The sequence below is a fragment of the Myxocyprinus asiaticus genome, chromosome 29 (assembly GCF_019703515.2).
Source record: "Myxocyprinus asiaticus isolate MX2 ecotype Aquarium Trade chromosome 29, UBuf_Myxa_2, whole genome shotgun sequence".
NCBI lineage: Eukaryota > Metazoa > Chordata > Actinopteri > Cypriniformes > Catostomidae > Myxocyprinus > Myxocyprinus asiaticus.
The window spans coordinates 42433168-42455060 of NC_059372.1; the positions used below are offsets into that span (position 1 = coordinate 42433168).

At 39.7% G+C, this 21893-nt stretch overlaps 1 protein-coding gene across 3 annotated transcripts in view; it reads right to left on the reverse strand.

The window, feature by feature from the left end:
• Positions 1 to 21893, reverse strand: part of LOC127419779 (nuclear receptor coactivator 6-like) — a 44311-nt gene that overhangs the window by 17928 nt on the left and 4490 nt on the right. For 2 of the 3 annotated variants that reach the window (XM_051661498.1, XM_051661497.1), the window contains exons 2-7: positions 18771 to 19051; positions 17822 to 17977; positions 17205 to 17327; positions 7232 to 7360; positions 312 to 1163; positions 72 to 203 (exon numbers count right to left, since the gene is read on the reverse strand). In XM_051661498.1, coding sequence (XP_051517458.1) covers positions 72 to 203; positions 312 to 1163; positions 7232 to 7360; positions 17205 to 17327; positions 17822 to 17977; positions 18771 to 19005 — 1627 coding nt within the window. In that variant the 5' untranslated portion in view covers positions 19006 to 19051. Of the gene's footprint in view, positions 1 to 71; positions 204 to 311; positions 1164 to 7231; positions 7361 to 8725; positions 9185 to 17204; positions 17328 to 17821; positions 17978 to 18770; positions 19052 to 21893 lie in introns of those variants that run through there. The other variant, XM_051661499.1, reaches the window with a different exon arrangement.

Consider the following 21893-nt stretch of genomic DNA (forward strand, 5'->3'; position numbering starts at 1 on the left):
ACAGACAATAAAAAAAAAAAAAAAAAAAAAAGGCAAAACCATATTAAAACATCTTTTCATGCACATCTTACCCGTGTTTGCCATGCTCTGATTGTTTTGTTGCTGGGGTGTACTACATGCTCCACTGGAAGTAACCTGTCCTTGTGCAAAGTTCTGATTTACAGGAGCATTTGGGAACCCCATGGGCATTCGTTTGGGCATACCTGCAATTAAAAATGTTTTTTGAAGCACACAAATGCAAGCAACAAAACCAGGCATGCAAATGCCAACCAAATTAGAATGACTTTTTAAATAAAATGGCTGAAACCTACCTCCCATACCACCTTGAGGAACCTGTCCGTGTTGTGGAATACCCATAAAGCCTGGCTGGATGTTTCCTTGCTGGCCCATCACAGCTCTTCCTGGTGATCCAACGCCCTGTGGAAATCCCTGTGGGGTTGTGGGACGTGGACCGAGTTGCCCCTGTCCTATCATTGGAGGAGTTCCAGGTGATCCCTGTTGGAAAGGAGAAGATGAAGAACCAGGGGACTTAGCAGCAAGATTCCCCTGCGGGGCAGACGAGGGAGGCAGAGGAAGAGGTGCTCTTGTGTTGACCAATCCTGGTGCTCCATGGGGTCCTTTGGGCTGAGGGGTTGCAAACTGATTTGCCCCTGCCTGCTGCTGCTGTTGTTGTATCTGGTGTTGTGACATTGTATTGAAAACCTGACCAGCCTGCTGGCTGCCAAATGGATATGGAGGTGGGGGATGATTGGGTGTCTGAACAGATGTCAAGGAGGGTTGACGCTGCCCAATTTGTTGTTGTGGTGGGGCTTTCCTCCAACCTGGTCCCATAGGACCCTGGACAGGCGGTGGCTGGAGAACACCAGAGGGCAACTGGTTCCAGCCAGGAGGTACAGGCATCTGGTTCGAGGGGTTGAAAGGACCGCGTGCACCACTTAGTTGAGCTAGCTGAACCTGCTGCTGCTGTTGGTGCTGTTGGTGCTGTTGCTGCTGCTGTTGTTGAAGTTGCTGTAGGGATGCTGGGTTTAACTGCCGATTTGCTTGCATGGCTTGCATGTGTTGGCCCTGGGGGCCCAAGGTGCCAAGTGGACCATGTCCCACTTGTGGATGTTGGAGTTGTTGTTGCTGTAAGGCCAGCCCTGACAGCATGGGATCTATTGTGTCTAAAAAGAAATTTGAACACAAATGTGAAATCTTTTGAGAGAAAGTACAGCTCACTCAAACCATTTAATCTGGCCTGACGACATTTAAGGCAGATTTATACTTTTGCGTCGAACCTATGCTGTAGGCTACACGTTCTTTCGCCGGTTACGGTGTAGCCTGACGTGCACCCCTTCAAAAATGTAACTGCACGTCGATGTGTTGACAACTGCTGTGATTGGTCCCCTGTGTTATCAGAGACCGCCCCCAGCATGACAAGAAATTATCTGTGGTAGCGTTGCATTTTTTCCAAGATCATTTTATCTATGTATCTATATCCACTGATCAGTGATCATGTCATTTTGTGTTTGGACCCATTTTGTTTTTTTGTGAGCATCTGCCATTTAATATTTTATATGAACAAGCAAAAACACGACAAAAGACACATCTGTTTACATCTAATAAACTCTGTGCTTTTTTCTCTGGTCTTTTACTCTCTATATATCAGGTATGTGATTGAAACAATACTTTTCACATCATATTCTAATCCAGAACTTTCCGATCTGTTTGATGTTTTGACCATATGTTTAACTGCATGGTGTACAGTAAATAATCATATTTCATAATTTATGGAAACGGAACGCTTCTAATTTGTCATCAGTTTAAATAGCGCCTATTGGTTATTTTGCCTAAATGCAGAGTAAAGATCTTAAGCTTTAAAACGAAACCCATTGTGTGCTGGTGAAACAAGCAGTTATTGATTAATTTGATGAATCTTTTTCAGCACAGAGCGTCAAAGTATGCCACATTATTTATTATTATTTAAGAGTCAAAAACAATTATACAGTATATGCCTGATTTATTGTCTCTCTGCATGACAGGCAACATTGTATATTACATAATATGTACCTAAATACTACGTACTTTGATGAACTCGTTTTTAACGCTTCAATAATTTAATACTTTTGAATCCACGAATACCATTGCATTGACTTTATTTATGAAATTTACAGTTATTTCAGAAATTAAGGCATTTTCTGTCACAATAGCGTTATGGTTGTTTACTCAAATGACAGACACACCAATGCAGAACTATAAATGCAAACCAACGCATTGGCCACTATGCAGAGCCAACGCCGTAGACTAGCCACGATATTATAATTTTCATATCGGTGCAGTGTTCACGTTGAAACCGACTAACACTGGTATTACCGCTGGTTGGACGCTAAGTGGTACTATGGGGTAATCTTCGTTAAGCAATAGCCTACACAATAACTCAAGATTTCAAACTTTGAACTTAATTTTTTATTCATTTTAACTAAAAATTCAAATGAAACCGAAAAAAGAAAAACTTTTTGAAAGATGGCTTTTTAACAGTTGTGAAGGGCAACATCTCTTTGGCAATGAACTTACTTCATCCATGCATTCTCTCCATCATGGGCTATCGGTCGGGTATTTCGTTGTCCGGGCAAATACATCACTTATTATGGGTTGTTGCGAGTTTAATTTTGGTGTTTTATTACCATTCATCCCAGTTTAGCTGCTTCGGAAGGGTAATGACTTTGAATGTGTGTGAATAAATAAATTCCTTCCCAGGTCTGGGCAATATGCAAGAAATGTGTTCACGATATATTTACATAAAAAAAAAAAAAAAAATCACAATATCCAATTACATTGCCAACCCCCCAGCTCCCCCAGAGGGATCGATAAATATTCTTGCTTAAGTGATTTTGCATTGAAAATTAAATTCATATAGAGTTGACCTCTCTCATCAACAAGGCGTTTCCATCCGCATATGCATGGCATCGCCCCAATCAGCCCATAGGTGGCGCTATAGTGGAAAAAAAAAAAAAAAAAAAAAAAAAGGAAGGAAAACAAAAATATTTTTTCCAGTGATTCCCTGCATCATGGCGAATCTTTTAAGCTCTGGCCATTTTTGGCTCCACCCTCTCGTTTTCTCTCTATTTTGGATTGTTTGAAAAAAATTCAAATTGAACTTCTGATTTATCAAACGATACACCAAAACATACGTAGTGGGTGTGGCCACTTTTACTAAAACAGTTATAACGTTTGAACAGATTGAGATATCACCAAATATGGTACACTTATGTATGGGGTCATTCTGAGAACACAAACAAAAAAACTTCTGCCTCTTGGTGGTGCCATAATAATTAAAAAATTAAAAATGACTAACTATGAAACCGTTGGTCCGATCGACTTAAAATTTTGCATGCAGTTTCTTTGTCTAAGGTGCCATTAAGGTCCGAGGGCAGTTGCATATCTTGAAAAACATGGCTGCCATCTACCAATCAGCTTTTAGCAGCTATTAGATAAGGTTAAAAAAAAGACATATTGAAACTAAACTTGGTAGGCCTCTTTGTCTATTGGCCTGAGAGGTCTGTGCAAAATGTTAAAAAAATTGGCCACTGGGAGGCGCTATCGCATTTTAACCCTCTGGGGTCGACGGACGCGCCGTTTTGTCCTGCTGGAAAAAAGAAAAACTTAAAATATTTTTGGGCATACAGATAAGTGTAAGACATCATTAGAGACTATAAAGGGTCTACTTTTATTTGTGTACACTCACAATAACAACAACACCTTGTGCTTTTGTAAAATAAAGAAAATAGACAGGGTGCGCTTTCAGCCGTCTCTGTCTCCGCGAGCATCTTTCTGAAACACGTCACAAAAATGAACTGAAACTCCACGAATACTTATCAGAGAAACATGCAACATATGTCTAAAGAAAGCTTAAAATGTCTACTTTTAAATAAAACAATTCAAATTTAAAACAAATATTCTCCTGCAATGTAATCTGTATGAAACAAAGCGATGTACAGTTTCTCCTGGCTCAGCTAATTATCTCTAATGAGATCACACCCACCAGCAGAGCGCGCTATTCATACGGTAATGTGCTGAGGCGATCAATGCAAATGGTAAACGCCCCCAACAGTGCCTTAAAAAACATCAAGTTCATTCACTTTTCTGCGCATTTGGAAGACAGCACGCTACACAGGTGAGGAAGCTCCTGGATAGTGATGAAGAGTTCACATTTTCCTCAGAAGAAGAGCGGGAATCCGACGAGGAACATTTGCATTTTGAAGAGCGACTTGATCCAGCCGAGGATACAATTTCGGATGAGTAAGTCATTTAGTTTTACTTACATTAGTTGACCTGCTATTTTATATAAACATGGACATATTTTACTAGTTGGACTATTTCCAGACTTGCCAGCCAATATTCAGAGTATTGAAATTTGAAATATGTCCTAATAGGCAAGTTTTAGTTACATTTAAATGTTGTTTTGGCTAAAGCAGGTATTTAAATTGTATGCTGTATGATATAAATATGATATGTAATATGATATAAAAATAATATGAATGTTTAGATTATATTTTAACTAGTGTTTATGCTGCCTCATTATCATCAACGAAGCTTGTGCTTGCAAATATCTGTTCAGGTGTAAAATGTGCTGTAAATATGCCCATGTTAAAAAAATCAGCATATTAGAATGATTTCTTAAGGATCATGTGACACTGAAGACTGCAGTAATGATGCTGAAAATTCAGCTTTGATCACAGGAATAAATTGTATTTTACAATATATTCAAATAGAAAAGTTATTTTAAATTGTAAAAATATTTTACAGTATCACTGTTTTTGCTGTATTTTGGATCAAATAAATGCAGCCTTGGTGAGCAGAAGAGACTACTTTTAAAAACATTAAAACATCTTACTGATCTAAAACTTTTAAATGGTAGTGTAGGTCTAAAGTTTTTAAGTAAAGTCTTTATGTAAAGAAAATGTATAGTCAGATTACTTCTTTTAGCTTAAACTTGATTTTGTGAATAAGCTACAAACATTCATTCTCTCTCAGGGGAGGGGTCTCTGTCTCTTCAGGTGTGAATCACATCAATATTCATAATCATTCACGCCTCCTCGCATATGGCCTTTCTAACACTAAAAGTGTCTTACAAAAGTTAAATGACTATATTGTTTTGTATGAATGAGTGATCAGGATGGTTTTAACATCATTTTTGTAGCAAAAACTCTAGGCTACAAGATCCAGTTCTCAAAAGTCTTGTGAACAAATGTTTAGTACGTGTTATATGGCCTTATTTCGGTGACTTACAATTTGTGTTTTTTCAAAAACCACGCATAAACGTTATTTTCTCAAAAATACAAACATGTACATACATGCTGCTCACATATTATTGTAGCCCAGTTTGTGCTGAATACAGTGTTATCAGACTTTAGCCATTAATATGTTTTTAAGCAACTGAAAAAAGCACAAATGTCAAGGCATGTCAAAACTTCTCCAGGGCCCAAAACACCCTCAGACCCCAGAGGGTTAAATCCGTGTAAACTGATGTATATACAGCTGTCTTTCACAAAGAAACACGTTATTTAATTCCTCTTTCTGAACAACTTTGCCTCAAGAACCACTGGTGTGAATCAAATCGTTTGTTAAATATTTGAGACTATTTAACAAAACTACTTTTTCAAACTATTCCTAGGCCGTTCGCCTGATCGGAACCAAACCAGTGCAGAAACATTCTCTGGAGTCCCAATACTAATAATTATCAAAAAAGTTTGAACTTTCAATTCATCATCATCACAAAGGTATGTCAAAACATACATAGGGGGCATGGCCACTTTTACTATAAAGGTTATAACTCTTGAACGGAATGAGATTTTATCACCAAATTTGGTACAAATATGTATAGGGTCATTCTGAGGACACACCAAAAATGGATATCTCTGCCTCTTGGTAGCGCTATGATAATTACAAATTTAAAAAATGCTCTAACTAGGGAGCAGTTGGTTCAACTGACTTGAAATTTTGCATGCACAGTCTTTGTCCAAGGTGCCATCAAGTTCTGTGAAGACAGTCACATAGTTTGAAAAAATGACCGCCATCAACCAATCAACTTTTAGCAGCTATTTGAACTAGTCCTAGGCCGTTCATCTGATCAGAACCAAATCAGTGCAGAAAGGTTCTCTGGAGTCCCAATCTCAATAATTATCAAAAAAGTTTGAACTTTCGATGCACCATTGCAACAGTATGCCAAAACGTACAAAGTGGGGGTTGCCACTTTTTCTTACATGATTAAAACGAGATATCATCACCAAATTTAAAACACTTATGTAGGAGGTCAATCTGAGGACACATGAAGAAAATTGGGTACCTCTGCCTCTTGGTGGCGCTAAAACAGTCAGAAATATAAAAAATACCATCTCTCTGGGCTACCTAACCTAATGTTTCTGAAAATGAAGGCACTTTTTCATTGTTTTAGTTGCAAACAGACACAGTCTAATTAATACTTAATATCTGTTACATATGTACTTAAAAGGACCTTAAAGGCTTGAACCCCCCATTAATCGCTGCTTGCAGCTATATAATTGTTTTTTTCTGTGAAATTTTAGATTTTTAACCAATGTGAGAGCTAAAAACTATTACTAACTGTTATATCTTGTGAGTTACAGTTGCTGAAACCAATGAAGTCAGCAGGTCAGCTCTCTTTGTTTTGTTTACAGTGATTATATTTATATATAAAAAAAATCTATTTTTTTTTTCTGTGAATTTCTTTTTTAATTGATAATTTTGTGACTGACAAAAATGACACTTTTTAAGTTGTCTTTTGAGTAACTGAAACATTTAAATTGCTGAAACAAACACGTTGTCCTCAAATAATCAGTCTCAAAATACTGTATTTGAAAACTGAAAAAAATAAAATAAAATAAAAAATAAATAAAAATAAAAACAGGTATTTATGAGTACTGAAAAGAAAGTATCGGTACTTATACTCAGTCTACAACATTTTTTTTTCGGGACATCCTTAATACGGTAATAACAATCAAATTAATTTAATTCATGTTTAAAAGTAAAATGATTGCCATTTGTATTTTTCCTATTTAATTTTTTTAATTGGGAGAAGAGGAGAAGTGACTTTTTTGTAATTAACAAAATTAATGAATTAGTAAAATTGTCTTCTGATTTGAGATTTGCATAAGTACACAGCATGGAGCATAATAGGATCATTTCATTTCTGTGGAATAAAGATTAGTTTGTGTGAAAAAAATTTGACCTCTACCTGTCTGTGAAGGTGGTCTTGGTGCTCTTGGGTGTATCTGTCCACCACTACCCGGTACCATACCCTGTGCAGCCATATTAGCTACGGGGGGCATCATGGACACTGAAGGGCTATTCATTCGCATTCCACCTGGAAAATAACAGCATACATATTTCAGCATACATGTAATTTATCTTAGTACACTAATGCTTATAGAACATACAGTATACTCAGCACTGAAAACTTACTTTTTACATTAATATTTTAAGCTAGTTAACAGCATCGATCATACAGTTTAAGTCTGAAGTTTACATATACCATAGGCAAATAAATTTAAACTCAGTTTTTCACAATTCATGACATTAAATCATAAAAAACATTCCCTGTCTTAGGTCAGTTAGGATCACCACTTTATTTTAAGAATGTGAATTATCAGAATAATAGTAGAGAGAATGGATTATTTCAGCTTTTCTTTCTTTCATCACATTCCCAGTGGGTCAGAAGTTTACATACACTTTGTTAGTATTTGGTTGCATTGCCTTTAAATTGTTTAATTTGGGTCAGATGTTTTGGGTAGCCTTCCACAAACTTTTCACAATAAGTTGCTGGAATTTTGGCCCATTCCTCCGGACAGAACTGGTGTAACTGAGTCAGGTTTGTAGGCCTTCTTGCTCGCACACGCTTTTTCAGTTCTGCCCACAAATTTTCTATCAGATTGAGGTCAGGGCTTTGTGATGGCCACTCCAATACCTTGACTTTGTTGTCCTTAAGACATTTTGCCACAACTTTGGAGGTATGCTTGGGGTCATTGTCCATTTGAAAGACCCATTTTTGACCGAGCTTTAACTTCCTGGCTGATGTCTTGAGATGTTGCTTCAATATATCTGTAACAGTTTCAGGATGGGCAAGGAGGCGGCGGGAACTGGCTTTAATGACATGTTTGTTTGTTTGTTTTTAATGCCATGCCAGCTTCTATGGCTATTTCCATGGCGAGAAATGTGTAAGGAATTCTATAAAAGGTTTTTAAAATCTATTTTTCCTAAAAACTCTAAAATTGCGTTCGGTTTGACTTTGTTAAAAAAAATTTCCAGAGTGCTGACTGAATAAAAAAAGGTTTCTCATTGGGTTAAGACCAGTACAGTCTAATAAAATATGTTTCAGGGATAATGGATTTTGGCAGAAGGTACATGTTGGTGAATCTTTTCCCAATATTAAAAACTTGTGTGTCATCCTGGAGTGACCTATTTGACAGCGGGTGTAGACGATCTGGTCCCAGCCATTTGAAAACAGAGAGGAACTTCTTTTGCCAACAATAGGGCTGATTTCATGGAGTTTGTTCATGGTGCATTGATCCCACTCAGTTTGCCATTTGTTTTTAAAATATGAATTTTTTATGGGTTTTAGGTCAGTGGGAGGTATTGGACACTTTTTGAAATCTGCTGATAAGGCCTTTACTGACATAAAAGAACTGAAACATAACATAAAACACAGACGCACGCACACACACACACACACAGCGGCCGTGCGTGTCTCTCTCTCTCTCTCGAACTGCCGTCTCCGGATCCCCTTTATCTCTCTCTCCTGCTGATTAGGTGATTCAGCGTATGGTGTTCTTCGGCTTGCAGCGATATACCAGTTTGGTAGCGGGGGCGTGGTCGAGCATCCATCCAGAGAGAGAGAGAGAGAGAAAGTGATAAGAGTGCTTACACCTGAGCTAGATTATGTCTAACACCTGTCTCTAATTCCAGTGAGCATGGGGAGAGCGGTATATAAGCAGCCATGCCACCAGCAGATGGAGAGAGAGTCAGGGACAAGAGACCTGCTGTGACACTGATAAAAGTTATGGTGATGCTGATAAAGTTACTGTGATGCTGACAGAGCTGTGGTTACACTGACAAGACATTGAGAAGCTGATGACTGTTTGTGAAGCTGTTGCATTGCTGTAATGCTGCAAGTTTTGTTAATTAAAAGTCTTACTTGTGAGACGAAGAAACCGGTTCCCCGTGTCCTCCTTCCCCTCCGAATGTGAAGTCCTTTACAACTGGTTTCACGGTATACCACAGTATGAAAATTGACAGTTTTCATACCATGCACATTTGCTTATCTACGGTATTGAGAAAAAAAAGGCAACCGGACGAAGAATCTCACCTGCGTGTGCACATCTCCTTTCCTCCTCGACTGCCTGTCAGACTCGTCAGACTTGTTTCTCAACTGGTGGGTTGCGACCTAAAAGTGGGTCGCAAGTCTATTCGGACTGGGTCGCGGACAGCAGGTAAAGAACAATGCCATGGTTCTCCCATTGAAGATATTTCGGCGGCCGCCCAAGTGATAGCCTATTTAGGACTGCCGAGGCAGATTTAATGATAATCTCGCAATCAGCTAAAGGCTTCTCATCTGCACTTTCGCACGAGTGTAATGGAACCAGCTCGCGATCATGATCAACTCTCTGGCGCGTGTGCAACCACCGGGCTTCCCTTGATATTACGGAGTGCAGACCTCAAAACTGATGTGACCAATTTCAACTCTAGTGAGACTTTTCTAGTTTAAAGCGTTACAGAGGAAATCAAGTCGAACCTCTCAAACAGTAGGCATCCCTGACATGCCAAACAGCACTGAGGAGGAAAAGAGCAACACTGTGCTATGCGCTAATTTTTTTTCATTAGACATCATCACCTTTACAAAATTGTTTCACGATTTTAAAATTAACTGTTATATTTTGACAAAATGTTACAGATTCATATGAAATAAAAGGTAGACTCTATTAGACCTCATTTTATATCAACAGTGGCAGTTGTAGTTAAAGTTTCAAGATGTGTTTCAGCTAGTATTTATTTTTTCATAAATATTATAATTTGTTATTATTATTACTATTATTTAAGACTAGCTACACTGACCTAACCATGGTAATGAGGAGCCTTTCCCCCTGTGTAATATGTATATTCTGAATTAAGTTTGCAATTAGGAAACAAACGGGATAATAATGGGCTCATATAAGTAAATATGCTCTTCAATTATTAAAAGGGGGGAGAGAAAACTTCCTGTCACTTTTGTTGTTGACGTCAACAACAAAAATAATGTCACTTGACGCATGTCCGTGTACTTGAAAACCATGAACAAAACTATGCAACATAAAAGGAAATGCGATCCAGGATACATTAAATACAGGTTACGTTTTTACTATGGTGGGTCGCCACTTGATTTCCAATGTAAAATCTAGATCCCGAAGCAAAACCAGTTGAGAACCACTGAGTTAAAGGTACAGACAGGAGCAGTCTGGCTGTGCTGTCACGCACCTACAGTATATGTTAATTATTAATAATCATAGGACATTAAAAACTCACACAGCTGATGTTATTTTTCATTTAGTAATTTAACATGTTATGCTAACATGTAAACTAACATGCTTTAGTTATATAACATCATATAGTTACATGTTATTTTTTTATCATGTTTATAATTCGGTTTATTATTATAAATCTGTTAGCTTTCTTATTTATTCTATTTATTTTCAAAAGGGAGACTTTTTTTTTTTTTTTACACATACTTCCATAAAACAAATAAAAAAAAAACTTCTGTTTTCAATCCTTTAAGGGTCATTGTAACTGATAATAATAATTGTGTAATACCGTATACTGTGAAACTGTGATATTTCTTGAGACGGTTATCGTATTGTGAAAATCTCATACCGTTGCAATCCTATGCAAGACTCACCCTTTTTCCTCCAAACATAACGATGGTCATTATGGCCAAACAGTTCAGGAGGACACTTCTCCAAAAAGTAAGATCTTTGTCCCCATGTGCACTTGTAAACTGTAGTCTGGCTTTTTTATGGCGTTTTTGGAACAGTGGCTTCTTCTTTGAAATCATCAAATCATCATGATGGCGCTGTGGATGGCTGCCTCGGTGTGGAGCTCCTCAGTTCTTTTGTTGTTTTTGTTTGTTTGTCCTGTGTTTAGTAATCTTTTTCCTGTCACTTTTAACAGAGACGAACTGCTGAACATTCAACAGCATGTACCAGACAATCTTTTCCCAGATTTTGAATATTCAGACGTTTTGCTAGACATTTCAGTTGGAGGCGCGGCTTTGTTGTTCAAGAGACACAGGCGAGGGAGACGAGCCGGTGCACTGGTCAAACTCCAACGGCGTGGATTTCGAACAGCGCTGCCGAGTATTCACAGAGAATCTCCGCTCTCTTCCTAACAAAACGGATTAAATACATCTCCTCACCAGCACAAACAAGGACTTTTCAAACTCTGCTGCCTTGTGCTTCACAGAAACCTGGCTGAGTGAAGCCATTCCGGACAGCACGTTACATCTGCCGGGCTTCCAGCTGTTCAGAGCGGATCGCATCACGGAGATAACGGGGAAATGAGAGGTGGTGGAACATGCTTTTACATCAATGAAAGTTGGAGTACAGATGTAACAACGTTAAAGAGGATGTGCTGTCCTAATTTGGAAGCGCTCTTTATTAACTGTAAGCCTTTCCACTCGCCGTGGGAGTTTTCCTCGTTTATTCTGGTGAGTGTGTATATCGCGCCAAACGCGTGTTTGAACACATCGCTGCAACAGCTGGCTGATCAAATCACAGACATGGAACAACAATACCCGGACTCAGTTATTATTCTTATTCTTGGGGATTTTAACAAAGAAAATCTCACACGTGAACTGCCCAAATACAAACAGCACATCACATGCCCCACCAGAGACAGGAACATACTGGATCATTGTTACACAACAATAAAGGATGTATATCACTCTGTCCCTAGAGCAGCTTTGGGACTGGTTCATCTTCTTCCAACCTACAGACAGAAATGAAAAATCAACCAAGCCTGTTTTAAGGACTGTAAAGAGATGGACCAATGAAGCAGAGCGGGAACTACAAGCCTGCTTCGATTGCACGGATTGGAGTGTTTCTGAGGCTGCAGCCACAGACCTGGATGAGCTCACAGATACTGTTACATCATATATCAGTTTCTGTGAGGATATGTGCATTCCTACTAGGACTTATTTAAAGTTCAACAATGACAGACTGTGGTTTACAGCAGAGCTCAGGCAGCTTCGTCAGGCCAAAGAGGATGCTTACAGGGGTGGGGATAATGTCTTGTACAATCAGAACAGGAACACACTGAACAGGGAAATCAGAGTGGCTAAAAGGAGATACTCTGAGAAGCTGAAAAACATGTTTTCAGCTAATGACCCTGCATCAGTGTAGAGTGGCATGAAACAACTCACAAATTACAGGATTCCTACCCCCAACCCTGTAGGGAACCAACAACTGGCTGACGAATTGAATGTGTTCTACTGCAGATTTGAAAGGCCCAATCTCACACCCCACACCCACTCTGACCTTCACTTCACACAAACACCTCCTGCAACACCCCTCCTCCCCCCTCCTGCTACTCAACCTGCACTTAAGATCTGTGATGATGATGTGAGCCGCGTCTTTCGGAAACAAAAAGACGAGGAAGGCTTCAGGCCCAGATGGCGTCTCACCAGCGTGTCTTCGATCCTGTGCTAACCAGCTGGACCCCATCTTCACACAGATCTTCAATAGATCACTGGAACAGTGTGAAGTCCCATGCTGCTTCAAACACTCAATCATTATTCCTGTCCCAAAGAAACCAAAAATCACAGGACTTAATGACTATAGACCTGTCGCCCTGACGTCTGTGGTCATGAAATCATTTGAGAGACTGGTGTTGGCCCACCTGAAGAACATCACTGGACCCTTTCTAGATCCCCTTCAATTTGCTTATTGAGCAAACAGGTCTGTGGATGATGCAGTCAACATAGGATTGCATCATATCCTGCAACATCTGGACAGACCAGGGACATATGCAAGGATCCTTTTCGTGGACTTCAGTTTGGCTTTCAACACCATCATCCCAGCTATACTCCAGAATAAATTACACCAACTCTCTGTTCCCATGTCTATCTGTCAGTGGATTACCAGCTTTCTGATGGACAGGCAGAAGCTTGTGAGACAGGGGAAACTCACTTCTAGCACCTGTACAAATCAGCACTGGTGCCCCCCAGGGATGTGTGCGCTCCCCACTACTCTTCTCCCTCTACACCAATGACTGCATCACCAAGGACCCCTCTGTCAAGCTCCTGAAATTTGCAGACGACACCACTGTCATCGGCCTCATGCGAGATTACGATGAGTCTGCATACAGAAGGGAGGTTGAACAGCTGGTTGTCTGGTGCGGTCAAAACAACCTTGAGCTGAACACGCTCAAAACGGTGGATATCATTGTGGACTTGAGGAGAAACACCCCAACACTGAACCCCCTCAACATTCTAAACAGCTCTGTGGCAGCAGTGGAGTCATTCAGGTTCCTGGGCACTACCATTTCACAGGACCTGAAGTGGGAGACCCACACTGATTCCATTGTGAAAAAGGCCCAGCAGAGGTTGTACTTCCTTCGCCAGCTGAGGAAATTCAACCTGCCACAGGTGCTGCTGATACAGTTTTACTCAGCAGTCATCGAGTCTGTCCTGTGCACTTCAATAACTGTCTTTGTATCAGCTAGGAAATCAGACATCAGAAGACTACAAGGACAGTTCGGACTGCTGAGAGGATTATTGGTTGCCCCCTGCCCCCCCTTCAAGAACTATACACTTCCAGAGTGAGGAAAAAAGCTAGAAAAATCACTCTGGACCCCACTCACCCTGCCCACTACCTTTTTGAACTGTTGCCTTCTGGCTGAAGCTTCAGAGCTCTGAGCACCAGAACCATCAGGCACAGGAACAGTTTTTTCCCTCAGGCTATCCATCTCATGAACAGTTAAATTGTCCCACTGAGCAATAACTATGTGCAATACAAAGTTTAGTCTTTTTTATATTTATCCAACACATCCATCCATCCATGAATTAACATCATCACGGACTTTAAAGGGAATAAAAACTCCGCCATGAACACCACTGCCTCTCTCCCGGATGAGCTAAATACTTTTTTTTGCTCGTTTTGAGGGAAATAACACCACCCTCGCGGAGAGAGCTCTCGCGGCCGAAGCTACAGAGGTTAGTTCACTCTCCATCTCTGTAGAGGATGTAACCCGATCCTTCCGACGGGTGAATATCCGCAAAGCTGCGGGCCCAGACAGCATTCCGGGCCGCGTCATCAGAGCATGCGCGAACCAGCTGGCTGGTGTTTTTACGGACATTTTCAACCTTTCCCTCTCCTTGTATGTAGTCCCCACGTGCTTTAAAACGTCCACCATTGTGCCCGTTCCAAAGCAATCAAAAATCACTTGCTTAAATGACTGGCGTCCTGTTGCTCTGACCCCCATCATCAGCAAATGCTTTGAGAGACTAATCAGAGATTACATCTTCTCTGTGCTGCCTCTCTCTCTAGACCCATTGCAGTTTGCTCCACTGATGATGCCATTGCATCTACAATACACACTGCTCTCTCCCACCTGGAAAAAAAGAACACTTATGTGAGAATGCTGTTTGTAGACTACAGCTCAGCATTCAACACCATAGTGCCCTCCAAGCTAGATGAGAAACTCCGGGCTCTGGGCTTAAACAGCTCACTGTGCAGCTGGATCCTGGACTTCCTGTCAAGCAGACGCCAGATGGTTAGAATAGGCAGCAACATCTCATCATTGACCCTCAACACTGGAGACCCACAGGGCTGTGTTCTCAGCCCACTCTTGTATTCTCTGTACACACATGACTGTGTGGCAACACATAGCTCCAATGCCATCATTAAGTTTGCTGATGACACGACAGTGGTAGGTCTGATCACTGAAAATGATGAAACAGCCTACAGAGAGGAGGTGCACACTCTGACACACTGGTGTCAGGAGCACAACCTCTCCCTCAACGTCAGTAAGACAAAGGAGCTTGTGGTGGACTTCAGAAGAAAAGACAGAGAACACAGTCCCATCACCATCAATGGAGCACCAGTGGAGAGAGTCAGCAGCTTCAAGTTCCTGGGTATCCACATCACTAAGGAACTCACATGGTCCATCCACACTGAAGTCGTTGTGAGGAAGGCTCATCAGCGCCTCTTCTTCCTGAGATGGCTGAGGAAGTTTGGAATGAACCGCCACATCCTCACACGGTTCTACACCTGCACTGTAGAGAGCATCCTGACTGGCTGCGTCTCCGCCTGGTACGGCAATAGCACAGCCCACAACCGCAAAGCACTGCAAAGGTTGGTGCGAACTGCCAGACACATCATCGGAGGTGAGCTTCCCTCCCTCCAGGACATATATACCAGGCGGTGTGTGAAAAAAGCTCGGAGGATCATCAGAGACTCCAGCCACCCGAGCCATGGGCTGTTCTCACTGTTACCATCAGGCAGGCGGTATCGCAGCATCAGGACCCGCACCAGCCGACTCCATGATAGCTTCTTCCCCCAAGCAATCAGACTTTTGAACTCTTGATCTCCCACGATCAAAATACATCAGCACTGCACTTTATTACTCTTACTCTATATCTCACACCGGACTGTCATAAAATATATATTATTATATTAGATTCTCTCTTAACAACTTACTATCAACCGACAGCCTGAATGTCAATACAGTACAATACAACCTACTGTACATTCTATACATACTATATACACTTTTTTATTGAATAATGTTTATCTATATTGTGTGTACTGTATACTGTACAGTGTATGTTATTATTTGTATATTGTTGTGTGTAATTATGTGTATATTAGACTTTAAATTGTGTTGTGTTAATTTGATGTTATTGTAAATTGGTATATGTCTCATCACTGTCACGACTGCTATGTTGATCGGAACTGCACCCAAGAATTTCACACAGCATTGCACTTGTGTATATGGCTGTGTGACAATAAAAGTGATTTGATTTGATCCAACCTCTTCCGCCATTTCATTCCTCTGGAAAAAAAAAAAAAAACATTTGCACTGTACATAACAGATTGCATTAGATTTGCACTACCATGTGTATGTATGTATGTGTGTGTCTGTACGTATATGTATAATTAGTTTTATTTTTTTATTATTATCTATGTCTTGCTGCTGTTTTTGTATTGTTTTTGTTTCGTTGTTCACTGGAAGCTCCTGTCACCAAGACAAATTCCTTTTATGTGTAAGCATATTTGGCAATAAAGCTGATTCAGAATTTTTGCTGAGCAGACTTTCAGGTTATGTCGATATAGGACTTGTTTTTACTGTGGATATAGATACTTGTCTACCTGTTTCCTCCAGCATCTTCACAAGGTCCTTTGCTGTTGTTCTGGGATTGATTTGCACTTTTTGCACCAAACTACGTTCATCCCTAGGAGACAGAATGCGTCTCCTTCCTGAGCGGTATGATGGCTGCGTGGTCCCATGGTGTTTATACTTGCGTACTATTCTTTGTACAGATGAAAGTGGTACCTTCAGCCATTTGGAAATTGCTCCCAAGGATGAACCAGACTTGTGGAGGTCCACAGTCTTTTTTTCTGAGGTCTTGGCTGATTTCTTTTGATTTTTCCATGATGTCAAACAAAGAGGCACTGAGTTTGAAGGTAGGCCTTAAAATACATCCAGAGGTACACCTCCAATTGACTCCAATTAGCCTATCAGAAGCTAATTGGCTAATTGCCTAAAGGCATGACATCATTTTCTGGAATTTTCTAAGCTGCTTAAAGGCACAGTTAACTTAGTGTTTGTAAACTTTTGACCCACTAGAATTGTGATTTAGTCAATTAAAAGTGAAACAATCTGTCTGTAAACAATTGTTGGAAAAATTACTCGTGTCATGCACAAAGTAGATGTTCTAAAAGACTTGCCAAAACTATAGTTTGCTAATATTAAATCTGTGGAGTGGTTAAAAAATGTTTTAATGACTTCAACCTAAGTGTATGTAAACTTCTGAATTCAACTGTATTTATATATTGTCCCTATCGCTCATTCATGAATCACTTTAAATGTTTAACAATCGTGCTACTGTGACCATTGGTCTACCATAAATGTATTACTTGCAATAAGCCTTTTATTAAAGTTAGACACTTGTGCATAGTTACCCTGGCCCTGTTGCATGGGGAAGCCAACATCCATCCTCATCTGCCCAGGTGCAGCGAGCGGTCCATTGACCCTTATTTCTTGACCTCGGTTCTGTCCAACAGCAACATTAATGGCTCCTTCACCTATATTAACCCGACAGACCAATTAACACATTGGCGAATATAAAATTAGAGAGAACAAAAGCTAAGATTAAAAAAAAAAAAAAGAAATTCAACTGTAAAAATGTAATTTCAAAAATAATCTGCTCATGCCTATTTTGTTTGGTTTAGTTATTGCTAGAAGCATGCTACAACATATGCTAATTATATTTAAACTCAGTCACTAACCCGGTGCACATTAATATATTAAGATTTTTTATACTTGTAAAATTTACTTGGAGCGACATGAAATGCTAACTTGGCTAAAAACACCTTAAACAACAATAAAAAACAATGGCAGAAGCAAATATACCGTAACAAATTCGTTTAACATTATGATCTGTAATATTCTCTATCGACAGTAACAATAATTACTTAGTTATCTGCAAATAATACATTGGCCACCGATATATCTTGTGTCTGTAATTGTAAGAGCAGAAGGGAATGGTTTGTTTGTGTAAAATCTCACACATCCATACCTTCAATCTGCACTGAGAGAATGCCCAGATCTCGCAGCTGCTGTTGGTTGTTTTGAGCCAGCAGACGCAGTCGCTCGGCTGCCTCTCTTGGGATGTTGAAAGTGACTCGTACACTGTTCCATGGCTCCACTCGCTCAGGTTCAAGCCTCTTAGTACCTACATAAGACACAGAGTGGAATTCAAGAGCAATATTATAGTCCCAATAGTCCCAACAGATATTAATTGAAAGTACATCCTCCATACTAAACACAGAACAAAGACTAGGGATGAGAATTATAAGGAATTTAATCTTCCGCCAAGTTATAAAGTTCACTATCCTAAAGGTAGGCTGTAACAGTTGCCAAGCAATGTAGCAACTGGTGCATTGATATAGTCATTGTACAATGCCTTTTAATTTGGCTCATCCTATCAGAATTTAGAGTCGGAATTATTACATTTGGGTATTTTTGTAAAAATGGAATTGGTTCTTATTCGACTCAATTCCCAACCCTAGCAAAAACACTAGAATTCTTTCATTTCAAAGCATTAAGGCCTTTGCACACCAAACACGATTGTTCGCCGTGATTTCTCACCGCGATCAACATTTTGAACCAAAACAATAGATTCCTAAAGAGCCATTCTCACCTGAAGCGAACATTCGTGCCGAATCGCGGCAACAAAGTGAACCTTATTTTTTTATGGTGTGTCGCATGCCAGAAGCCGTTGCAGTTATCAGAACCAGAGCAACTGATGACACTAAAGCACAGAAAGCTGTTCACCACCAACATTATATGCTTAAGTAACTCGAGGAAGAAATCCTGAAACAGCAGTCTACATCTTGATCCCAAAACACCTTTTAAATCCTTATAAACTTAGAAGAGCTTGCAAACTTCAGTGAAACATTTTTCATTTCCAATCCATCATTCCCAAGCATATTAACATTAATCATGGTTTCAAAGCATAGCCTGACCTAGTAGCAGCATATCTGGCATTCCATTTAAGATGGCATCCAGCTTCTCATGAAAGTCCTCATCACTCATGTTCCCTTTGAAAGCCACATAGATGGTGGAGTTTTCCACAGGAAGGGTAGGGCTGCTGGAGTCGTCATCTACATCTTCCACTCCGGAGTCGTGATCTGTGAGAGAGACGACTCGAGGGGGTTGATCATCCCGGGAGAGCTCACTCGAGCCGTGTTGATGCGCCATAGCCCTTCACTAAAGAGCTGCGTAGCCTCTGGAGCCTGTTCCACTGCTACAGATAAAAACACAATGTAACAGTTGAGAAACCCACGTTAGCACAGCCTTTTGGTATATCTCAGAGTAAAATATAATAATTATCAGGTTAAAAATGCATTTCATAATCATATGAGATATGTTCCTGTAGCTTACTTGCAAATAAAACATAACTGGAATTAAAGGTATGTCTCACCTAAAATTAAAGTTCTTTATCATTAAATGAATGTTCCGGGTTCAATACAAGTTAAGCTCAATTGACAGCATTTGTGGCATAATATTAATTACCACATAAATTTATTTAGGCTCGTCCTTAAAAAAAATAAAATAAAATCTGTTACAGTGAGACACTTAGAATTGAAGTGAATGGGGTCAATTTTTGGAGGGTTTAAACACAGAAATGTGAATCTTATAATTTTATAAAAGCACTTACATTAATTCTTCTGTTAAAACTTATGTATTATTTGAGCCGTGAAGTTGTTAAAATAGTCACTTTTACAGTCGTTTTAGGGTTTGGTTTTGTTGACATTACATCGTCATGGCAACGAAGTTGTAAAATTGGCTATAACTTTACACATAAAAGGTTAGTAAGTGATTTTATCACACTGAAATCACGTTTACACGCATATTGTTTAAGTCTTCTGGCTAAACTTTTGAAACAGTGAGTATTTTAACATTAAAAATTGTTCACTTCCACTGTAAGTGTCTCACTGTAAAACAGATTTTTGCTTTTTTTAAAGAAAAGGAGGCACGAGTAGAAATTAATTTTTGTGGTAACGTTTTTTTTTAAGCTTAACTTGTATTGAAGCCGGAACATTCCTTTAAGTCCTCGCTTACTCACCCTCATGTTGTTCCAAACCTGTATGACTTACTGTCATCTGTGGAACACAAAAAGTTGCTTTTAAGAATATCCTAGCTGCTCTTTTCCATTTAATTGAAGTGGATGGGGACTGGGGTTGGAAATCTCCAAAATGGCAAAAAAGCACTATGTATCATGAATAGGGATGTTCAGATACCTTTTTATTTTATTTTTTTTTAGAGTATGAGTACTGATACTTTCTTTTCGGTACTTGCAGATACCAATACCTGTTTTTTCCCCCCCGAATTTCATATCAAGAGTTTATTTCAATTTTATCATCAAAATAGGGTTATTTAGAAGCCCTTTCCATTTCTGTGTGTTTTTGAAGGCAGCTTCTCACCTCCAGAAAAGCAGGTCGCTACGTGACCCAATGTGATTATTAAACCACAAAAGGCTGCTATTTCATTAAATAAGCAGCCATATCACCCTGCAGCTTCTGCCTGGTTGCCCACTATAGCTAAGCAGGGTTCAGCCTGGTCAGTATCTATTTGGGAGACCTCCTGGGGAAAACTGTGTTTGCTGCTGGAAGAGGTGTTAGTGAGGCCAGCAGGGGGTGCTCACCCTGTGGTCTGTGTAGGTCCTAACACCCCAGTATAGTGATGGGGACACTATACTGTAAAAAAGCACCTTATTTTCAGATGAGACATTAAACCGAGGTCCTGACTCTCTGTGGTCATTAAAAATCCCAGGGCACTTCTCGTAAAGAGTAGGGGTGTACCCCGGTGTCCTTGCCAAATTCCCCCCATTGGCCATTATCTATCATGGCCTCCTAATATTCACCATCCCTGAATTAGCTACATCACTCTACTCTCCTCTCCATCAACAACTGGTGTGTAGTGAGCGTACTGGCACACTATGGCTGCCGTCCCATCATCCAGGTTGATGCTGCACACTGGTGGTGGTTGAGGAGAATCCTCCTGTACTATGTAAAACGCTTTGATTGCCTAGAAAAGCGCTATATAAATGTAAGGAATTATTATTATTAATTGAAATATGAGAAGTGAAATAGGTGAGAAGGTCATAGCATGTGTTCCAGATGTATATTTTCAGTTGATTTGTTTGTCGTATTTAACCTTGTGCGACCACACCAACACGTGTGAACCTTGTATTTACGCTTCACTACACGCAACGCATAATTTAAATGAATTTAAACCAACTGATCTCAGTTCAAGAGACTCTGCGCTGTCAGTAAAGGGTTAAACTTTTGACACACGGAGTCATATGACAAAACAACATGATGCCAACCACAGCAGTCTGTCTTTGGGAGAAACGCCAACATAACCACATCTGGTAAGAAACCTAATTAAGTTTTTACATTGAAACCTGTTTGAGTCAAAAGATTAGAGTCTCTAGTTTCATCCGATATGCCATTTTAAAATTTGAGTAATATATCGTAAAACTCAATGCTGCTAAACACACTGTACACTAATGTGTACTTTAATGCATTTTTTCCCTTAGAAATCCTATATTTACTGTGCATTATCACATTGAGGATCATCCAAAATCTGAAAAATGTTTCTTTCAGAAGCTTTATATGGAGTTATAAGGTGAGACCAGAGCAGACAGACAGCACACTGAAGGTTAAGTCATTCACTAAATAGGGAGCAAGGGAGCATGCTATAGCTCTACATACACTCCTAAAATCAGACTAAAGTTCAGTTTCAGGCTGCAGATGATGTTTGGATCACTCAACATGTTTGACAGACATGGGACAATGATAATCAGCACATACATTCAGAATATTTCATGCACAATTTTATTTTAACATGGTTGGCCACTGCCATGTGATTATCATTGGATGATGCTGGCCATTACTTTGAATCAGAATTATTTATACTAATTTCTGATGTAATGTCTGTAACGCTCAAAAACATGAATAACCAACACTCCTGGAAACATAATAAACAATTTGATGAAAATAAGTCTGACTTTCTATAGCTTGGTATTATTTAAAAATTCACAAATTAGTCCCCCTGTCCACATATGTGGACATATATTTTTA